Source organism: Pseudophryne corroboree, assembly GCF_028390025.1.
Source record: "Pseudophryne corroboree isolate aPseCor3 chromosome 3 unlocalized genomic scaffold, aPseCor3.hap2 SUPER_3_unloc_77, whole genome shotgun sequence".
NCBI lineage: Eukaryota > Metazoa > Chordata > Amphibia > Anura > Myobatrachidae > Pseudophryne > Pseudophryne corroboree.
Window position 1 is genome coordinate 203,176 of NW_026967571.1, and position 21,679 is coordinate 224,854.

General features: G+C 48.1%; 2 protein-coding genes across 2 annotated transcripts in view; one reads left to right on the top strand and one right to left on the bottom strand.

The window, feature by feature from the left end:
* Positions 1 to 19,903, bottom strand: part of LOC134984725 (zinc finger protein 271-like) — a 48,631-nt gene extending 28,728 nt beyond the window's left edge. The window contains exons 1-5 of the mRNA XM_063950232.1: positions 19,581 to 19,903; positions 19,275 to 19,477; positions 18,562 to 18,640; positions 18,342 to 18,443; positions 17,376 to 18,203 (exon numbers count right to left, since the gene is read on the bottom strand). Of these exons, the coding sequence (XP_063806302.1) occupies positions 17,376 to 18,203; positions 18,342 to 18,443; positions 18,562 to 18,640; positions 19,275 to 19,289 (1,024 nt within the window). The 5' untranslated portion in view covers positions 19,290 to 19,477; positions 19,581 to 19,903. The remainder of the gene's footprint in view (positions 1 to 17,375; positions 18,204 to 18,341; positions 18,444 to 18,561; positions 18,641 to 19,274; positions 19,478 to 19,580) is intronic.
* Positions 1 to 21,679, top strand: part of LOC134984720 (zinc finger protein 260-like) — a 197,631-nt gene that overhangs the window by 114,158 nt on the left and 61,794 nt on the right. The window lies entirely within an intron of this gene.

Here is a 21,679-nt window from a genome sequence, read left to right on the forward strand (position 1 = left end):
ACGTACCAACACACAGCACACACACAGGGAATGCTCTGATAGAGGACAGGACCCCACTAGCCCTTTGGGGAGACAGAGGGAGAGTTTGCCAGCACACACCAGAGCGCTATATATATATATACAGGGATAACCTTATATAAGTGTTTTTCCCTTATATAGCTGCTGTATAAGTAATCTGCCAATTTAGTGCCCCCCCTCTCTTATTTTACCCTGTTTCTGTAGTGCAGGACTGCAGGGGAGAGTCAGGGAGACGTCCTTCCAGCGGAGCTGTGAGGGAAAATGGTGCTTGTGTGCTGAGGAGATAGGCTCCGCCCCCTTCTCGGCGGCCTTTCTCCCGCTTTTTTAAGGAAAACTGGCAGGGGTTAAATGCATCCATATAGCCCAGGAGCTATATGTGATGTATTTTTTTTTGCCATCTAAGGTGTTTTTATTGCGTCTCAGGGCGCCCCCCCCAGCGCCCTGCACCCACAGTGACCGGAGTGTGAAGTGTGCTGAGAGCAATGGCGCACAGCTGCGGTGCTGTGCGCTACCTTATTGAAGACAGGACGTCTTCTGCCGCCGATTTTCCGGACCTCTTCAGTCTTCTGGCTCTGTAAGGGGGCCGGCGGCGCGGCTCTGGGACCCATCCATGGCTGGGCCTGTGATCGTCCCTCTGGAGCTAATGTCCAGTAGCCAAGAAGCCCAATCCACTCTGCACGCAGGTGAGTTCGCTTCTTCTCCCCTTAGTCCCTCGATGCAGTGAGCCTGTTGCCAGCAGGACTCACTGAAAATAAAAAACCTAACTTAAACTTTTACCCTAAGCAGCTCAGGAGAGCCACCTAGTCTGCACCCTTCTTGTTCGGGCACAAAAATCTAACTGAGGCTTGGAGGAGGGTCATAGGGGGAGGAGCCAGTGCACACCAGGTAGTCCTAAAGCTTTTACTTTTGTGCCCAGTCTCCTGCGGAGCCGCTATTCCCTATGGTCCTGACGGAGTCCAAGCATCCACAAGGACGTCAGAGAAATATACTTATACTGCGCCTAAATTTAGTGTCCCCCCTCCCTCTCTTTTTTACCCTTATGTAGTCAGAAACTGTAGGGGAGAGCCTGGGAGCGATCCTTCCAGCGGAGCTGTGAGGGAAAAATGGCGCCAGTGTGCTGAGGGAGAAGCCCCGCCCCTTTTTCGTCTGACTTTCTCCCGCTTTTATGGAACTCTGGCAGGGGTAATTTTTACACCTATATAGCCTTCCTGACTATATATAGTGTAGATTTTGCCAGCCAAGGTGTTAATATTGCTGCTCAGGGCGCCCCCCCCCCAGCGCCCTGCACCCTACAGTGACCGGAGTGTGAGGTGTGCATGAGGAGCAATGGTGCACAGCTGCAGTGCTGTGCGCTACCTTGTTGAAGACCGAAGTCTTCTGCCGCCGATTTTCCGGACCAACTTCTTGCTTCTGGCTCTGTAAGGAGGACGGCGGTGCGGCTCCGGGACCGGAAGATCGAGGTCGGGCCCTGTGTTCGATCCCTCTGGAGCTAATGGTGTCCAGTAGCCTAAGAAGCCCAAGCTAGCTGCAAGCAGGTGAGTTCGCTTCTCTCCCCTTAGTCCCTCGTAGCAGTGAGCCTGTTGCCAGCAGATCTCACTGAAAATAAAAAACCTAAAATATACTTTCTTTTCTAGGAGCTCAGGAGAGCCCCTAGTGTGCATCCAGCTCAGCTGGGCACAAAATTCTAACTGAGGTCTGGAGGAGGGTCCTAGTGGGAGGAGCCAGTGCACACCAGGTAGTCCTAAAGCTTTCTTTAGTTGTGCCCAGTCTCCTGCGGAGCCGCTATTCCCCATGGTCCTTACGGAGTCCCAGCATCCACTTAGGACGTCAGAGGAAAAGACAATTGTCCATCGAGTTCAACCTATTTGTGGTCTCCTATGCATGATGATTTGACTAAAATTTCTGACTGATGCTGCTGTCAGCCGTTGCATTTTATCCCTATTTATAGTAACTATAATGCATGACTATGCACCATACCCCTGGATATCCTTATCTATTGGGAATTTATCTAACCCATTCTCAAAGGTGTTGACCCCAATTTTTAAAAGTGAGGGGTCCCCGGGACCCACTTTTTTTGGGGCTCATCGCGATCACTCCCTGGAGCGCTGAGGCGCCGGGAGCATAGCTCCCAGACCCCAGCGCCCTACTACTACCTGCCGCATAGGGAGCCGGTTAGCCTGGTCCCACGTGAGCAGCGCATGTCCCTGCAGCCAGGGACGCTCGTCCCGGCTGCCGTGGCTTGCCACCTCTGTAGTGCTCCGCTCACGGTGCCACAAACACAGCGTTGCAGCGGGAGCTGATCCCCCAGCTGCAGTGGCTCCGCTCTCCCCCGGCACACTGGGGGTTTCCCTCACTGTCGCGGTCGCCGGAAAGGTCAATACATTTTAAAGATGGTGCCTAGAAGGCCAGCATCCTGGAGTCACCTCTTCGCTGTAGACGTTGACACTGGCGTTTTGTGGGTACCATTTATTGAAGCTGCCAGTTGAGGACATGTGAGGCGTCTATTTCTCAGACTAGAGACTCTAATGTACACATTCATGTATTATCGAGAGTGTTCTTTCTTCTGGTATTTTAGCCTGGTTCGGAAATTGTAGTATTATAGAGCGTAAGTCATTGGAAAGAATTGTGAAAACTGCTGGCAAGATAATTGGGTTACAATTGCCGCGTATTCAGTCTGTTTATGAAAAGAGGCTCCTTGTGAAGGCTGGGCGTATACTGGGTGATGCGACTCATCCTAATTATGGGATGTTTACTTTACTCCCATCAAACTCTCGCTATAGATCGATATTGTGCAACACCAGCCGGCTGAAAGATAGCTTTTTTCCTAGGGCTATAACAATGCTTAATGGTTCTAAATGTAGATAGGATTGTCGCAGCTGCCTATGTGTTATCATGTCCTTACGGCTTTTTTTTAAAGTATCTTATGGTATTGTTCTTTGTGCTATATATATTTTGTGGTGTCTGTTCTTTTGCTTACATGAATAATTTCATTGATTGTTCATGTGTTGAATATTTAATGACAATAAAACCAAATTCCAATTCCTGAGAAATAGACACCTCACTTGTCTTCTTGCTCAGTTGTGCACCGGGGCCTCCCACTTCTCTTTCTACTCTGGTTAGAGCCTGTTTGTGCTGTTCCCTGAAGGGAGTAGTACACATCATTGTAGGAAATGTTCAGTTTCTCAGCAAGTTCTCACATGGAATAGCCTTTATTTCTAAGAACAAGAATAGACTGTCGAGTTTCACATGAAAGTTCTCATTTTCTTGCCACTTTGAGAGTATAATCGAACCCACAAATGTGATGCTCCAGATACTCAACTAGCTTAAAGATAGCCCAGTTATAGCTTCTCTAACGAGCAAAACTGTTTTCAGCTGTGCTAACATAATTGCACAAGGGTTTTCTAATCATCCATTAGTCTTCTACCGCGAATAGAAACACAATGTACCATTAGAACACTGGAGTGATGGTTGCTGGAAATGGGCCTATATACACCTATGTAGATAGTCCATTAAAAAACAGACGTTTGCAGCTAGTACAGTCATTTACCACATCAACAATGTATAGAGTGTATTTCTGATTCATTTAATGTTATCTTCATTGAAAAAAAAAAGTGCTTTTACTTAAAAAAAAAAGGACATTTCTAAGTGACCCCAAGCTTTTGAACGGTAGTGTATGATCTGGTGCATCTGAAGATGTGAACCGGACCACTAGCTCAGGAGATCCAATAAAAATGTTCTGGCATGGAACCTTCCATACTGGATCGCCTCGTATGTGGCTACCATCTTTCCCAACAATCTTATGCAAAGATGGATGGAGATCCGATTCGGTCATAGAACCGCTCGGACCACATCCTGGAACGTCCTTGGAGGAATATTTTCTGAGCCACTGCATTGAGAAACATTCCCTCTAATAGGAGCCGCTGAGTAGGCTCCAGGTGGGATCCACCCATGTTGTGACAGAAGCTGAATAGTGCAGCCTATATTGAGCAATAGAAGCTCCCTGTATCTCACCTTTATCAAGAGATCGTCTAGGTAAGGGACAATACTGATCCCCTAGACTCGGAGCTGGAACATTATCTCTGTCATCACCTTCGTGAAGACCCTCAGAGCTGTGGACAGGCCGAAGGGTAGCGCCTGGAACAGGTAGTGATCGTTCAGCAGGGCAAACCGTAGGTAAGCCTGGTGAGGCGGCCAAATTGGGATATGGAGATAAGCGTCCTCTATATCCATGAACTACTGTTCTTCCAAACCCGCAAGCACTGCTCACAAGGATTCCATCTTGAACTTGAAAACCTTTAGGTAAGGGTTCAAGGATTTTAGATTCAAAATAGGCTTTACCGAACCGTCCAGTTTTAGTACCACAAACAGGATGGAGTAATAACCCTTTCCCTGTTGTTGTAGCGGCACTGGAACAATGACCTGGGACTGGACCAACTTTAGGGTGGCCTGTTGCAGCGTAACTCATGTATCCTCCTAAACTGGTAAGCTTGATTTGAAAAATCGTTTTGGGAGGAGCACTGTTTAACTCCAGCTTGTAGCCCTGAGAAATGAGATCCTTTACCCAGGCATCCTGGCAGGAGCTTTCCCAGATGCGGCTGAAGTAATGCAATCGAGCTCCCACCTCGAGATCCCATCAGGATGGGGGGGTCACCATCATGCTGAGGTCCTCGTGGAAACTGAACTGGTGCTTTGTTCCCAAGAACCTGCGGCAGCTGTTTTTTTTGTCTTGCCTCCAGTGCCTCTCGCCGCGTTTCAGGTGCATCTGGCTCTTGATCTGAACCTGGCAGTCCGAAAGGACTGGGTAGATAGCCCTGGGTAGGAACGCCTAGCCGGCAGGGCCCCAGAGGGAAGAAACGTGGATTTCCCCACAGTAACCTTTGAAATTCACGTATCCAACTCAACCCCGAATGGCCACTCCCCTGAAAAAGGAAGAGACTCCACACTGCGCTTGGAATCTGCATCCGCTATCCACTGACGCAGCCACAAAGCTCTGCGCGTCGACACTGCCATGGCAGTAGTCCTAGCGTTAATAGCACCTATCTCCTTGAGAGAGTCACACAAGACGCGTGCACTGTCCTGATTGTGCTTTATGAGAGTCACTGTAGTTACCAGGGAAATATCTCCTGCAAGGACCTCTTGAATTTGACCCGCCCATGTGTGAATGGCATGTGTCATCCAGCAACCCGCTATCACAGGTCTTTGTGATACACCAGCTATAGGATTTTAATTACCTACCGGCAAATCCTTTTCTCATAGTCTGTAGAGGATGCTGGGGTCCATTTCATACCATGGGGTAAAGACGGGTCCACTAGGAGCCAAGGGCACTTTAAGAATTTAATAGTGTGAGCTGGCTCCTCCCTCTATGCCCCTCCTACCAGACTCAGTCTAGAAACTGTGCCCGGAGGAGACGGACATACTTCGAGAGAAGGATATACAAGGACAGTGGTGAGATTCGAACCAGCACACACATAACCAAAGGAAAGCCATGCTAAGCAAACTTGAACAGGAACAGCAACAATACTTAACCTAGTAAATATGCAGGAAAACACGAAGCACTGGGCGGGCGCCCAGTATCCTCTACGGACTACAAGAAAAGGATTTACCGGTAGGTAATTAAAATCCTATTTTCTCTTAGTGAAATTCTGGCTTTCGGCGAGAGGCGTATCTTCTGGTGCATGTGAAGATGCGATCCGGACCACTTGTCCAAGAGATCCAGCTGGAAGGGCCTTGCGTTAAACCTTCCGTTCTGCAGTGCCTCGTAGGAGGCTACCATCTTCCCCAGTAGGCAAATGCACTGATGTACCGATATCCAAGTTGTTTTCAGGACATCCCGGACCATTGACTGGATCACCAATGCCTTTTCCAATGGAAGGAACACCATCTGTACTTCTGTATCGAGTATCATTCCCAAGAAGGGTAGCCTATTTGTCGGTTCCAAGTGTGAATTTGGATGGTTTAGAATCCAAACGTGATCCCGGAGTAGTTGAGTTGAGAGGGCAATGCTTTGTAACAACCTCTTCCTGGGGGATGCCTTTATCAGTAGATCGTCCAGGTATGGAATTATGTTCATTTCCTGTTTGAGTAGGAGAAGCATCATCATCTCTACCATGACTTGGTGAACACCCTCGGTGCTGTGGAGAGGCCAGATGGCAGGGCCTGGAACTGGTAGTGACAGTCCTGTATTGCAAACCTTAGATAAGCCTGATGAGGTGGCCAGATTGGAATATGAAGGTACGCATCCTTGATATCTAGAGACACCAGGAATTCCCCTTGCTCCAGACCTGAGATCACCACTTTTAGAGACTCCATCTTGAATTTGAATATCCATAAGTATGGGTTCAGGATTTTAGGTTCAAGATGGGCCTTCCAAACAATCCGGCTTCGGTACTACGAACAGGTTGGAAAAATAACACTTGTTCTGTAGCTGAGGTGGAACTGGGACAATGACCTGTGTCTGAACCAACTTTTGAATTGCCTGTTGCAGGATTGTACTTGCTTCCTGAGAAGCTGGTAAGCGTGATTTGAAAAATCTGTGAGGTGGGAGTTCTTGAAACTTCAGTCTGTATCCATGGGCAAAAAGATCTTTGACCCAGGGATTTAAGCATGATGTTGCCCAGATATGACTGAAATCCTTAAAACGTGACTGAAATCCTTTAAACGTGCTCCCACCTGCCTGTTCTTCAGGCAGTGTGGTCCACCGTCATGCTGAAGACTTTCAGGAAGCAGACCCTGAGCTCTGTTCTTGAGAACCTGTAGTACCAGGTTTCTGGATTTTCCTCGACCACCTCTAAAGGCAATGGAGGAACCTTTGGATCTGTTTTTACATTTTGCTGCCCGAAAGGAATGCAACGTAGGGGCAGAATATGATTTTCTAGCCGGGGTTGCTGCAGAAGGAAGATATGTCAACTTAACCGCAGTCACCTTGAATATCCAGGTATCCAGTTCATCTCCGAACAAGGCCTCACCTGTGAAGGGCAGGCTCTCCACGCTTCTCCTGGAATCTGCATCCGCAGTCTATTGGCATAGCCATAAGCCACTGCGTGCGGACAGTGACACGTGCGTTGAGCAGGCCAATTTCCTTCATGGCCTCCACCATAACGTTTGCAGAGTCCTGAATGTGATGCAAGAGTAATTTAATATCACTCCTATGCAGAGAATCTAAATCATCAATTAGGTTACCTGACCATTTTGCAATGGCCCTAGATATCCACGCACAAGCAATAGTGGGTCTTTGGGCCACCCCAGCAGCTGTGTACAGATATTGAGTGTGGTCTCAATTCCGCGGTCAGTCGTATCCTTTAAGGAGGCTGTGCCTGGGACAGGTAAATAATTTTACGTGACAATCTAGATACAGAGGCGTCCACTATCGGTGGATTTTCCCATTTCTTCCTATCATCCTGAGGGAAAGGAAAATAAGAATTTACTTACCGATGATTCTATTTCTCGTAGTCCGTAGTGGATGCTGGGACTCCGTAAGGACCATGGGGAATAGCGGCTCCGCAGGAGACAGGGCACAAAAAGTAAAAGCTTTAGGACTAGCTGGTGTGCACTGGCTCCTCCCCCTATGACCCTCCTCCAAGCCTCAGTTAGGATACTGTGCCCGGACGAGCGTACACAATAAGGAAGGATTTTGAATCCCGGGTAAGACTCATACCAGCCACACCAATCACACCGTACAACCTGTGATCTGAACCCAGTTAACAGCATGATAACAGAGGAGCCTCTGCAAAGATGGCTCTCCACAATAAAGACCCGAATTTTGTAACAATAACTATATACAAGTATTGCAGACAATCCGCACTTGGGATGGGCGCCCAGCATCCACTACGGACTACGAGAAATAGAATTATCGGTAAGTAAATTCTTATTTTCTCTGACGTCCTAAGTGGATGCTGGGACTCCGTAAGGACCATGGGGATTATACCAAAGCTCCCAAACGGGCGGGAGAGTGCGGATGACTCTGCAGCACCGAATGAGAGAACTCCAGGTCCTCCTCAGCCAGGGTATCAAATTTGTAGAATTTTGCAAACGTGTTTGCCCCTGACCAAGTAGCTGCTCGGCAAAGTTGTAAAGCCGAGACCCCTCGGGCAGCCGCCCAAGATGAGCCCACCTTCCTTGAGGAGTGGGCATTTACAGATTTTGGCTGTGGCAGGCCTGCCACAGAATGTGCAAGCTGAATTGTACTACAAATCCAATGAGCAATCGTCTGCTTAGAAGCAGGAGCACCCAGCTTGTTGGGTGCATACAGTATAAACAGCGAGTCAGACTTTCTGACTCCAGCCGTCCTTGAAATATATATTTTTAGGGCTCTGACAACGTCTAGCAACTTGGAGTCCTCCAAGTCCCTAGTAGCCGCAGGCACCACAATAGGTTGGTTCAGGTGAAACGCTGACACCACCTTAGGGAGAAACTGGGGACGGGTCCGCAGTTCTGCCCTGTCCGAATGGAAAATCAGATATGGGCCTTTGTAAGATAAAGCCGCCAATTCTGACACTCGCCTGGCCGAGGCCAGGGCCAGCAGCATGGTCACTTTCCATGTGAGATATTTCAAATCCACAGATTTGAGCGGTTCAAACCAATGTGATTTGAGGAATCCCAGAACTACATTGAGATCCCACGGTGCCACTGGAGGCACAAAAGGGGGCTGTATATGCAGTACTCCCTTGACAAACGTCTGGACTTCAGGAACTGAAGCCAATTCTTTCTGGAAGAAAATCGACAGGGACGAAATTTGAACCTTAATGGACCCCAATTTGAGGCCCATAGACACTCCTGTTTGCAGGAAATGCAGGAATCGACCCAGTTGAAATTCCTCCGTCGGGGCCCTCCTGGCCTCACACCACGCAACATATTTTCGCCAAATACGGTGATAATGTTGTGCGGTCACCTCCTTCCTGGCTTTGATCAGGGTAGGGATGACTTCCTCCGGAATGCCTTTTTCCTTCAGGATCCAGCGTTCAACCGCCATGCCGTCAAACGCAGCCGCGGTAAGTCTTGGAACAGACAGGGTCCTTGCTGAAGCAGGTCCCTTCTTAGCAGCAGAGGCCACGGGTCCTCTGTGAGCATCTCTTAAAGTTCCAGGTACCAAGTCCTTCTTGGCCAATCCGGAGCCACGAGTATAGTTCTTACTCCTCTCCGTCTTATAATTCTCAGTACCTTGGGTATGAGAGGCAGAGGAGGGAACACATACACTGACTGGAACACCCAAGGTGTTACCAGAGCGTCCACAGCTATTGCCTGAGGGTCCCTTGACCTGGCGCAATACCTGTCTAGTTTTTTGTTGAGGCGGGACGCCATCATGTCCACCTTTGGTTTTTCCCAACGGTTCACAATCATGTGGAAGACTTCCGGATGAAGTCCGCACTCTCCCGGGTGGAGGTCGTGCCTGCTGAGGAAGTCTGCTTCCCAGTTGTCCACTCCCGGAATGAACACTGCTGACAGTGCTATCACATGATTTTCCGCCCAGCGAAGAATCCTTGCAGCTTCCGCCATTGCCCTCCTGCTTCTTGTGCCGCCCTGTCTGTTTATGTGGGCGACTGCCGTGATGTTGTCCGACTGGATCAACACCGGCTGACCTTGAAGCAGAGGTCTTGCTAGGCTTAGAGCATTGTAAATTGCCCTTAGCTCCAGTATATTTATGTGAAGTGAAGTCTCCAGGCTTGACCACACTCCCTGGAAATTTCTTCCCTGTGTGACTGCTCCCCAGCCTCGAAGGCTGGCATCCGTGGTCACCAGGACCCAGTCCTGAATACCGAATCTGCGGCCCTCTAGAAGATGAGCACTCTGCAACCACCACAGAAGAGACACCCTTGTCCTCGGAGACAGGGTTATCCGCTGATGCATCTGAAGATGCGATCCGGACCATTTGTCCAGCAGATCCCACTGAAAAGTTCTTGCGTGGAATCTGCTGAATGGAATCGCTTCGTAAGAAGCCACCATTTTCCCCAGGACCCTTGTGCATTGATGCACTGACACTTGGCCTGGTTTTAGGAGGTTCCTGACTAGCTCGGATAACTCCCTGGCTTTCTCCTCCGGGAGAAACACTTTTTTCTGGACTGTGTCCAGAATCATCCCTAGGAACAGCAGACGTGTCGTCGGACTCAGCTGCGATTTTGGAATATTTAGAATCCACACGTGCTGTCGTAGTACTACTTGAGATAGTGCTACTCCGACCTCTAACTGTTCCCTGGACCTTGCCCTTATCAGGAGATCGTCCAAGTAAGGGATAATTAAGACGCCTTTTCTTCGAAGAAGAATCATCATTTCGGCCATTACCTTGGTAAAGACCCGGGGTGCCATGGACAATCCAAACGGCAGCGTTTGAAACTGATAGTGACAGTTCTGTACCACGAACCTGAGGTACCCTTGGTTAGAAGGGCAAATTGGGACATGGAGGTAAGCATCCATGATGTCCAGAGACACCATATAGTCCCCTTCTTCCAGGTTCGCTATCACTGCTCTGAGTGACTCCATTTTGAATTTGAACCTTTGTATGTAAGTGTTCAAGGACTTTAGATTTAGAATAGGTCTCACCGAGCCGTCCAGCTTCGGTACCACAAACAGCGTGGAATAATACCCCTTTCCCTGTTGTAGGAGGGGTACTTTGATTATCAGAAATAATTTGTTTGAATGAAAAACACGGAATGATGTGTAGTATGACTATACTGGCGTTTATTTGTTTAAATAATATAAGGTCAAAATTTGCTTTTAGCACTTTTTTTTTTCATTCCGTGTTTTTCATTCAAACAAATTATTTCTGACACTTTACTTTGCATACAGGCGCAGTCTTCTTGAACTTTAATTTTTGGAGGCTTTTGGGTTTAGCCTCCCACACGTACTGCTGCCACCCCAGTATTATCCATATAAGTAGAGCGTTGGTCACAGATACAAAAAAGGTACTTTGATTATCACCTGCTGGGAATACAGCTTGTGAATGGCTTCCAATACTGCCTCCCTGTCGGAGGGAGACGTTGGTAAAGCAGACTTCAGAAACCTGCGAGGGGGAAACGTCTCGAATTCCAATCTGTACCCCTGAGATACTACCTGCAGGATCCAGGGGTCCACTTGCGAGTGAGCCCACTGCGTGCTGAAACTCTTGAGACGACCCCCCACCGCACCTGAGTCTGCTTGTAAGGCCCCAGCGTCATGCTGAGGACTTGGCAGAAGCGGAGGAGGGCTTCTGTTCCTGGGAAGAAGCTGTTTGCTGCAGTCTTTTTCCCTTTCCTCTACCCCGGGGCAGATATGACTGGCCTTTTGCCCGCTTGCCCTTATGGGGACGAAAGGACTGAGGCTGAAAAGACGGTGTCTTTTTCTGCTGAGAGGTGACCTGGGGTAAAAAGGTGGATTTCCCAGCTGTTGCCGTGGCCACCAGGTCCGATAGACCGACCCCAAATAACTCCTCCCCTTTATACGGCAATACTTCCATGTGCCGTTTGGAATCCGCATCACCTGACCACTGTCGTGTCCATAACCCTCTTCTGGCAGAAATGGACATCGCACTTACTCTTGATGCCAGAGTGCAAATATCCCTCTGTGCATCTCGCATATATAGAAATGCATCCTTTAAATGCTCTATAGTCAATAATATATTGTCCCTGTCCAGGGTATCAATATTTTCAGTCAGGGACTCCGACCAAGCTACCCCCGCACTGCACATCCAGGCTGAGGCGATTGCTGGTCGCAGTATAACACCAGTATGTGTGTATATACTTTTTAGGATATTTTCCAGCTTCCTATCAGCTGGCTCCTTGAGGGCGGCCGTATCCGGAGACGGTAACGCCACTTGTTTTGATAAGCGTGTGAGCGCTTTATCTACCCTAGGGGGTGTTTTCCAGCGCGCCCTAACCTCTGGCGGGAAAGGGTATAATGCCAATAATTTTTTTGAAATTAGCAGTTTTTTATCGGGGGAAACCCACGCTTCATCACACACCTCATTTAATTCATCTGATTCAGGAAAAACTACAGGTAGTTTTTTCACACCCCACATAATACCCCTTTTTGTGGTACTTGAAGTATCAGAAATATGCAAAACCTCCTTCATTGCCGTGATCATGTAACGTGTGGCCCTACTGGAAAATACGTTTGTTTCTTCACCGTCGACACTGGAGTCAGTGTCCGTGTCTACCGACTGAGGTGAAGGGCGCTTTAGAGCCCCTGACGGTGTTTGAGACGCCTGAACAGGCACTAATTGATTTGCTGGCTGTCTCATGTCGTCAACAGTCTTTTGTACAGTGCTGACGCTATCACGTAATTCCTTAAATAAGACCATCCAGTCAGGTGTCGACTCCCTAGGGGGTGACATCACTAATACAGGCAATTGCTCCGCCTCCACACCATTTTCCTCCTCATACATGTCGACACACACGTACCGACACACAGCACACACACAGGGAATGCTCTGATAGAGGACAGGACCCCACTAGCCCTTTGGGGAGACAGAGGGAGAGTTTGCCAGCACACACCAGAGCGCTATAATATGTATGGGGACAACATTATATAAGTGTTTCTCCCTTATAGCTGCTATGTAGTTTATATATGCCAAATTAGTGCCCCCCCTCTCTTTTTTACCCTGTTTCTGTAGTGCAGGACTGCAGGGGAGAGTCAGGGAGACGTCCTTCCAGCGGAGCTGTGAGGGAAAATGGCGCTTGTGTGCTGAGGAGATTGGCTCCGCCCCCTTCTCGGCGGCCTTTTCTCCCGCTTTTTACAGAAAAACTGGCAGGAGTTAAATACATCCATATAGCCCAGGAGCTATATGTGATGTATATTTTGCCAAAAAAAATGTTTATATTGCGTCTCAGGGCGCCCCCCCCCCAGCGCCCTGCACCCTCAGTGACCGAAGTGTGAAGTGTGCTGAGAGCAATGGCGCACAGCTGCAGTGCTGTGCGCTACCTTTACTGAAGACAGGACGTCTTCTGCAGCCGATTTCTGGACCTCTTCTGTCTTCTGGCTCTGTAAGGGGGCCGGCGGCGCGGCTCCGGGACCCATCCATGGCTGGGCCTGTGATCGATCCCTCTGGAGCTAATGTCCAGTAGCCTAAGAAGCCCAATCCACTCTGCACGCAGGTGAGTTCGCTTCTTCTCCCCTTAGTCCCTCGATGCAGTGAGCCTGTTGCCAGCAGGACTCACTGAAAATAAAAAAACCTAAGTCTAAACTTTTACTCTAAGCAGCTCAGGAGAGCCACCTAGATTGCACCCTTCTCGTTCGGGCACAAAAATCTAACTGAGGCTTGGAGGAGGGTCATAGGGGGAGGAGCCAGTGCACACCAGCTAGTCCTAAAGCTTTTACTTTTTGTGCCCTGTCTCCTGCAGAGCCGCTATTCCCCATGGTCCTTACGGAGTCCCAGCATCCACTTAGGACGTCAGAGAAATGAGGTGAGCAATCTTTTAGGGATTTGAAACTTTCTCTGGATTTACCCAAGTTTCTTCAAAAAGAGAACGTAACTCTTTTGACGCAGGGAAAGTTACTGAGGAATTCTGTTTTACATTAAAATAAGATTCCTCCTCTTCTACTGTTACTTTTTCTGAAATCTTCAATACATCCCTGATGGCCTCTGTCAAAGCCTGCACCCCTTGAGCAAGAGCTGCACCCCCCCCTCCAGATCTACCTCACCGTCCCCTGTATCTGAGGCATCGTCATCAGTGTCAGCCTGCAATATCTGGGCCAGTGTACACTTCTGTGGATAAATGGGAGAGGTTAGAGGCGCAGGTGTGGGGACTGAATCTTTATTCATCAGGTTCTCCACAGACTCTCTCAAATACTGCGTCTCCTTCTCAGTATGGGATAGTTTATTAGAAATATTAGTAATCATCCCCCTTATGGAGTCCAACCAAGGCGGTTCAGACCCAGTAGCCTGAGAATGTGTACTGTCCTGAGTACACTGTAGTGATCCCCCTGGGGAGGAAAAACATTCTGCTGTGCAGGAAACATACTCCTTGGACATTGTGATGTGAGGTACACACACACACACACACACACACACACAAGAATATGCAGTAAGCACAATTCCACACAGAGCCCTTTAGAGAGTCACAGAGGAATGAGGAAACCAGCCACACAGCGCCCCTTCAGCTAACAAATAACTTACCCAGGCGCAGACTAAATACCCTTAATAGGGTATTTGTAAGGATATAACTGCTGCCCCCCCTCTATAACCTCCTGGTACCTCTGAGGTAGTCTGGAGTTGATGTGGAGGGGCAGCGCTTCCCTGCCAGCGTTTTCTGTGTAAGCTGCAGAGAGAAAATGGCGCTAGTGAGCTGCTGGATCCGCTCATAGTGAAGGCCCCGCCCCCATAATGCGCACGGTCTTCCCGCATTTAATACTGGCCAGGGGTGACAAGTTACTGATTTAATGCCAGGGCCACAGGGACCTATATAAAAGTGTCCCCCGGCTGTGGAATTATCTCTCTGACTAGTGGAGCCCGATGCTGGTGTTAAAAATACGAGGGACCCCTACGCTTTGTGTCCCCCGTATTTTTGGCACCAGGACCAGGTGCAGAGCCCAATGCTGGTTGTTCAAATATGGGGGAACCCCTGTCAATTTTTTTCCCAGATTTTTACAACCAGGACCGCCTCAAAGAATCCGAGGCTGGTTATGCTTAGGAGGGGGGACCCCATGCATTTTTATTTTTTTATTTTTAACCCTTTCACACCCCTCCCCACTGATAAACATGCACGGATCTCACGAATCCGTGCATGCCTATCAGAACACGGTAAAAAAAGGCAGGTCTATTTTAAAACTGCTTTTTTTTACGATTTGTATTTTTTCAGGGCAGTGTTTGGCAATTGCCGGCAGTGTTTGTGAATTACAATTTTTAGTAAATTACCGAGATGTATCAAATAACAGGCGTATTTGACCGCCTCCCTGTTTAGGACCTCCGGAATGAACACTGCCGATATGGCTGGCAGATGACGTTCCGCACACTGAAGAATCCGTGATACTTCCCTCAATGCCATGCGGCTTCGAGTGCCTCCTTGATGATTGATGTACGCCACCGTGATGGCGTTGTCCGACTGTACTTGAACAGGTCTGTTCTGTATTAAATGCTGGGGCCAAGTTCACTGAGTTGAACACCGCCCGCAATTCCAGAATGTTTATCGGGAGGAGAGACTCCTCCTTGGTCCACTGACCCTGAAGGGAGTGTTGCTCCAACACCGCACCCCAACCTCTCAGACTGGCATCCGTCGTCAGTAGGACCCAGTTGGAGATTCAGAAAGGACGACCCCTGCTCAATCGTTGGTCCTGAAGCCACCAGCTTAGTGACAGATGGACCTCCGGAGACAAGGAGATTATTTGAGACCTGATCCGATGAGGCAGGCCGTCCCACTTGGCAAGAATAAGCTTCTGCAGAGGGCGGGAATGGAATTGAGCATACTCCACCATGCTGAAAGCAGACATAATGAGACCAAGCACTTGCATTGCCGAATGTATCGACACTTGCGGACGAGATAGGAAGCATTGAATCCTGTCCTGAAGCTTCAGGACTTTCTCCTGAGACAAGAACAACTGCTGGTTGTGAGTGTCCAACAATGACCACAGGTGCACCATGCTCCAAGCAGGGACCAGGGAAGATTTCTTCCAGTTGATGAGCCACCCGTGGGCTTGCAGAAACTGGATAGTCAGATCCAGATGGCGTAGGAGAGTTTCTGGGGAATTTGCCAGGATCAATAAGTCGTCCAGGTACGGTAGGATCCTGACCCCTCGACGGCGGAGCACAGCCGTCATGACCACCATGACCTTGGTGAAGGCTCACGGAGCCATGGTCAAACCAAAGGGTAACGCCCAAAATTGGTAATGGAGGTTGCCAACCGCAAACCTCAGGTATTGCTGATGCGACATTGCAATGGAAATATGCAGGTAAGCATCCTGTATGTCCAGGGAGACCATATAATCCCCAGGTTTCAATGCCAGAACAATAGAGCGAAGAGTTGGAGACCTTTACAAATTTGTTCAAGGACTTGAGGTTGAGAATGGGCCGGGATGACCCATTCAGTTTTGGGACTAGGAGCAGCGGTGAATAGTACCCCTTGCCTCTCTGAACCAAAGGCACCTGTACTACCACATCTGTGTCCAGGAGGGTCTGTACCACCGAATGAAGAGTTTTTGCCTTCACCCGATCCGAAGGGATGTCTGTCAGGCAAAATCTATGAGGGGGGTGATGTTTGAAGGATACAGCAGTAACCTTGAGTGACGACTTCCCAAACCCAGGCATCGGAAGTGGTCTTCAACCATTCCTGGGTATACCCTAGAAGTCGGCCCCCCACCCTGGGATCCCCCATGCGGCAGGCTTGTCAGTTTTGGAAGCAGGCTGACGGGTAGCCCAGGCCTGTTTGGGCTTATTTGGTTTTGAAGTGCGAACCTGTTTCGAGTACGCCTGACCCTTTACTTACCCTGAAGGACGAAAGGAGCGAAAGGGAGTACTCTTAGCCTTCAGCACCGAAGGGGCAGTACTAGGTAGACACATTGTTTTAGCAGAAGCTAAGTCAGCCACTATCTTGTTGAGGTCTTCTCCGAAAACAATGTCTCCCTTAAACGGGAGTACCTCCAGGGTTTTCTTAGAATCCAGATCCACGGACCAGGACCGCAACCATAGAATCCGGCGAGCCAGTATGGACGTAGTAGAAACCTTGGCTGACAGAATACCTGTATCCGAAGCTGCCTCCTTAATGTAATGACACGCTGTGACAATATACGACAAGCATTGTCTAGCATGATCAGAAGCGTTGGACGGCAACTCCGCCTCCAGCTCCTGAGCCCACGCTTCCACAGCTTCTGCAGCCCATGTCGCTGCAATGGTGGGCATATGTGCAGCACCGGTTAGGGTGTAAATTGCCTTTAAACAACCCTCCACACGCTTATCCGTCGGCTCTCTCAGGGATGTGATGGTAGTTACAGGCAGAGCTGAGGATACCACCAGCTGCGCCACCTGCGAATCCACTGGCGGGTGTGATTCCCAATTTTTACTTAGCTCCGCAGCGAGGGGGTAGCGAGCCAGCATCTTCTTGTGAGGCGTAAATTTCTTTAAAAAGCTTTTTCCTAGGGCTGCAGCCCCCCTGTTGTATGCCTGCTTACTGCATGGCACCAACTACAAAACTGAGCTCCTGTGCACAAAGGTGGGGTTATAGAGGAGGCGGCGCTATGCATTCTGGGAAGAAGGTCAAAGCTTTGAGCCTGTTGGTGCATCGGATCAAGAGCCTACTCTACACCCCAATGTCATTTCCTGTGGAGCCTAGTGTACCCTGCAGCAGAAATACATATTCCACATTAGTGTGTACTGACAGAGGAGGGTGTAGTATAAGAGATTGCTGTAGTGACTGAGCAAGGAGAATATGTGACTTCTGTAATAAGTGTTTATTACTCACCTGTGCTGATATCTGTAGGGATCTCCTCCTCCTTACACTGCTGATCACCCCTCACATACGTCTCTTCTTCTCCCTCTCTATCTTCTGCCTTTATATTAGTCACATACGTCTCTTCTTTTCCCTCTGTATCTTCTGCCTTTATATCAGTCACATAGGTCTCTTCTTCTCCCTCTATATCTTCTGCCTTTATATCAGTCACATACGTCTCTTCTTCTCCCTCTGTATCTTCTGCCTTTATATCAGTCACATACGTCTCTTCTTCTCCCTCTGTATCTTCTGCCTTTATATCAGTCACATACGTCTCTTCTTCTCCCTCTATATCTTCTGCCTTTATATCAGTCACATACGTCTCTTCTTCTCCCTCTATATCTTCTGCCTTTAAATCAGTCACATACGTCTCTTCTTCTCCCTCTGTATCTTCTGTCTTTATATCAGTCACATACGTCTCTTTTTCTCCCTCTGTATCTTCTGCCTTTATATCAGTCACATACGTCTCTTCTTCTCCCTCTATATCTTCTGCCTTCGTATCAGTCACATACGTCTCTTCTTCTCCTTCTATATCTTCTGCCTTTATATCAGTCACATACGTCTCTTCTTCTCCCTCTATATCTTCTGCCTTTATATCAGTCACATACGTCTCTTCTTCTCCCGCTATATCTTCTGCCTTCATATCAGTCACATACGTATCTTCTTCTCCCTCTATATCTTCTGCCTTTATATCAGTTACATACGTCTCTTCTTCTCCCTCCATATCTTCTGCCTGTATATCAGTCACATACGTCTCTTTTTCTCCCTCTGTATCTTCTGTTTTAATATCAGACAGATGGTCTACCTAAAAAAACAACAACAAAAAACTATAATGACATTTACATACAGTCAGATTAGACTGAGGTGAAACAGTATAATATCAGTGTATAATACACACAGCTCCTCTACAGATCATATAGTGACAGTCACTGATTCCACCTACCTGATCCTTCTGTGGGATCCTGTGATTCTCCTCTGTACAATCCTGGGAATACAGGGGACGGGGACATCTCTCTGGGGTATCTCTGTTACTGGGCCCATCTGTAGGAGACACACAGTGACTGAGTACAGTGTATATATGTGATTATCAGATGATGTGTGTATATAGGGGCCCCCATACATGCTCTCCCCTGTACAATACATGACAGTCTCCTCTTACCCAGTGTTGTGAGGGGCCAGTAATTCTCCATCATCACGTCCTTGTACAGACCCCTGTGTTCCTCTATATACTCCCCCTCCTGCATGGAGACATAGACAGTGACCTCCTGACACACACAGTGATACAGTCATCACCCAGACACGTCCCCTGGTGTTACTGTATAATGCCCCATTCCCAGCAGTCACCTCTCCAGTCATCACCCAGACACGTCCCCTGGTGTTACTGTATAATGTCCCATTCCCAGCAGTCACCTCTCCAGTCATCACCCAGACACATCCCCTGGTGTTACTGTATAATGTCCCATTCCCAGCAGTCACCTCTCCAGTCATCACCCAGACACATCCCCTGGCGTTACTGTATAATGTCCCATTCCCAGCAGTCACCTCTCCAGTCATCACCCAGACACATTCCCTGGTGTTACTGTATAATGCCCCATTCCCAGCAGTCACCTCTCCAGTCATCACCCAGACACATTCCCTGGTGTTACTGTATAATGTCCCATTCCCAGCAGTCACCTTTCCAGTAATCACCCGGACACGTCCCCTGGTGTAACTGTATAATGCCCCATTCCCGGCAGTCACCTCTCCAATCATCACCCAGACACATCCCCCGGTGTTACTGTATAATGCCCCATTCCCAGCAGTCACCTCTCCAGTCATCACCAAGACACGTCCCCTGGTGTTACTGTATAATACCCCATTCCCAGCAGTCACCTCTTCAGTCAGCATCTGAATGATCTTGTTGGTGAGTTCCAGGATCTTCTGGTCATTGTGTCTCTTATTTATCAGTGAGTCAGTGAGTGAGGTGGAGGCACCGTGATGGGGCTCTAGGTCCTGCTTAGTCCACCTGCAACACGAGGATGGTTGCTGGGGGTCTCACGGTCACCGGATGTCTTCTTCACTATGGTGTAGTCCTGCTAAATGGGGGAGACATCAATATCACTGTAAATACTCCCAGATCTCCTCACCTCCCCAGTCATGTTCCTGTATTATTATAGATAATAGGATTTTAATACCTACCAGTAATTACTTTTCACTTAGTCCGTAGAGGATGCTGGGGACGCTTCAAGAACCATGGGGTATAGACAGGATCCACAGGAGACATGGGCACTTTAAGACTTTGAATGGGTGTGAACTGGCTCCTCCCTCTATGCCCCTCCTTCAGACTCCAGTTTAAGTAACTGTGCCCAGGAAGACGGCCATTACGAGGAAATAATTTATTGTTAAACCACGGTGAGCATCTTACCAGCTCACACCTCCAGTATGGCGCAGAACGTTCCATTCAATAGAACACCAGCCGACGGCATGAAGAATATGAAGCAATATGCTGACATAAAGCATAACACAACCTGTGGGTAAACACAACCAATAACAGCATAACGCATGCCACAGCATGAATAACGTCAGCAACAGGCTGACTTAAACGCAACACACAAATTTACTAAGCTCAACTGGCACCTTCATGGGAGGATGCCAGAGAAGTAGTCTCACCTTGTCAGAGTAATGAGTAAGGGGTATATTTACTAAGGTGTGGCTTTTTAGAAGTAGAGATGTTGCCCATAGCAACCATTCAGATTCTACTTAGCATTTATCTAGCACCTATTAGAGCAGGCATTCCCACGGTCCTCAAGGCACACCAGCAGTGCAGGTTGTAGTGATATCCAGGCTGCAGCACAGATGGTTAAATCAAAATAACTGAGCTACTAATTAAGTCACCTGTGTTCAAGCCTGGATATCACTAAAACCAGGACTGTTAGTGTGCCTTGAGGACCGTGGTTGGGAATGCCTGTATTACAGGATAAAAGCTAGACCCCGGTTTGGTTGCTATGTGTCATGAGGTGAGTACTCACTGCCGCCGAGTCCGGGGTCTGGCCACTGCCGGTGCGGATGTTGGCGCTGCTGTGCGACCGCAGGGGTACATGGCGCGGGAACTCACCACCTATGAATATACATGCCCGAATCAGTGGGTTTTGTGTAGTTGCGAGTTTTCAGCTGTCCCTTATCAACATAGATATTGAGGTCAAGGAAATTGACACTGACATTGCTAATGTCAAATGTTAGAGAAATATTATAATTATTCTCATTCAGATATTGACAGAAGGTGGATAAGGTCTCCCTGTTTCCTCGCCAAAAGAAGATTATATCGTCTATGTATCTAGACGGGCATGTATATTCATACCACCAGTTGCCATCATAGTAACTGGTTAGATTCCATACCGAACAGTCAACTACAGAGATTGAAGAGGAACTGCACAGATAAGGAGGTATATGAGGAACAAGCAGAATTAATGATAAAGAAGTTCAGAGAAAGTGGCTACAGCAATAAAAGTATTGTGACAGCTAAAAAGAAATGTGAAGGCTTGGATAGGTAGGATTTATTAATCCCTAGGAGGAGATTGGAGACTACTGGTAACAACAGTAAGGATTACTCGATGGCATTCATTACGAATTTCAATACTGATTATAAACATATAGAAAAGATATTTAGAAATCATTGGATGATTCTGAAAGGTGATCCTCTGTTAGAAAAGGTGTTACCAGATAGGCCTCAATTTATTTACCGCAAAGCCAAGAACATAAAAGATAAATTAGTTAGAAGTGCTTTATCCCCTCCAAGGGTAAATGTTCGCACCCTTACAAAAGGTTTTTTCAGGTGCGGCATCTGCAGTATGTGCAAAACAGTCAGTGGCACGAGTAAGTGTACTGAAATTGAGATAAATGGCCAAAACTTAAAAATCAATTAATTTATAACTTGCACCTCAAGAAAATAAGATTTTACTTACCGATAAATCTATTTCTCGTAGTCCGTAGTGGATGCTGGGACTCCGTAAGGACCATGGGGATATAGCGGCTCCGCAGGAGACAGGGCACAATAATAAAAGCTTTAGGATCAGGTGGTGTGCACTGGCTCCTCCCCCTATGACCCTCCTCCAAGCCTCAGTTAGGATACTGTGCCCGGACGAGCGTGCATAATAAGGAAGGATATTGAATCCCGGGTAAGACTCATACCAGCCACACCAATCACACCGTACAACCTGTGATCTGAACCCAGTTAACAGTATGATAACAACGAAGGAGCCTCTGAAAAGACGGCTCACAACAAGAATAACCCGATTTTT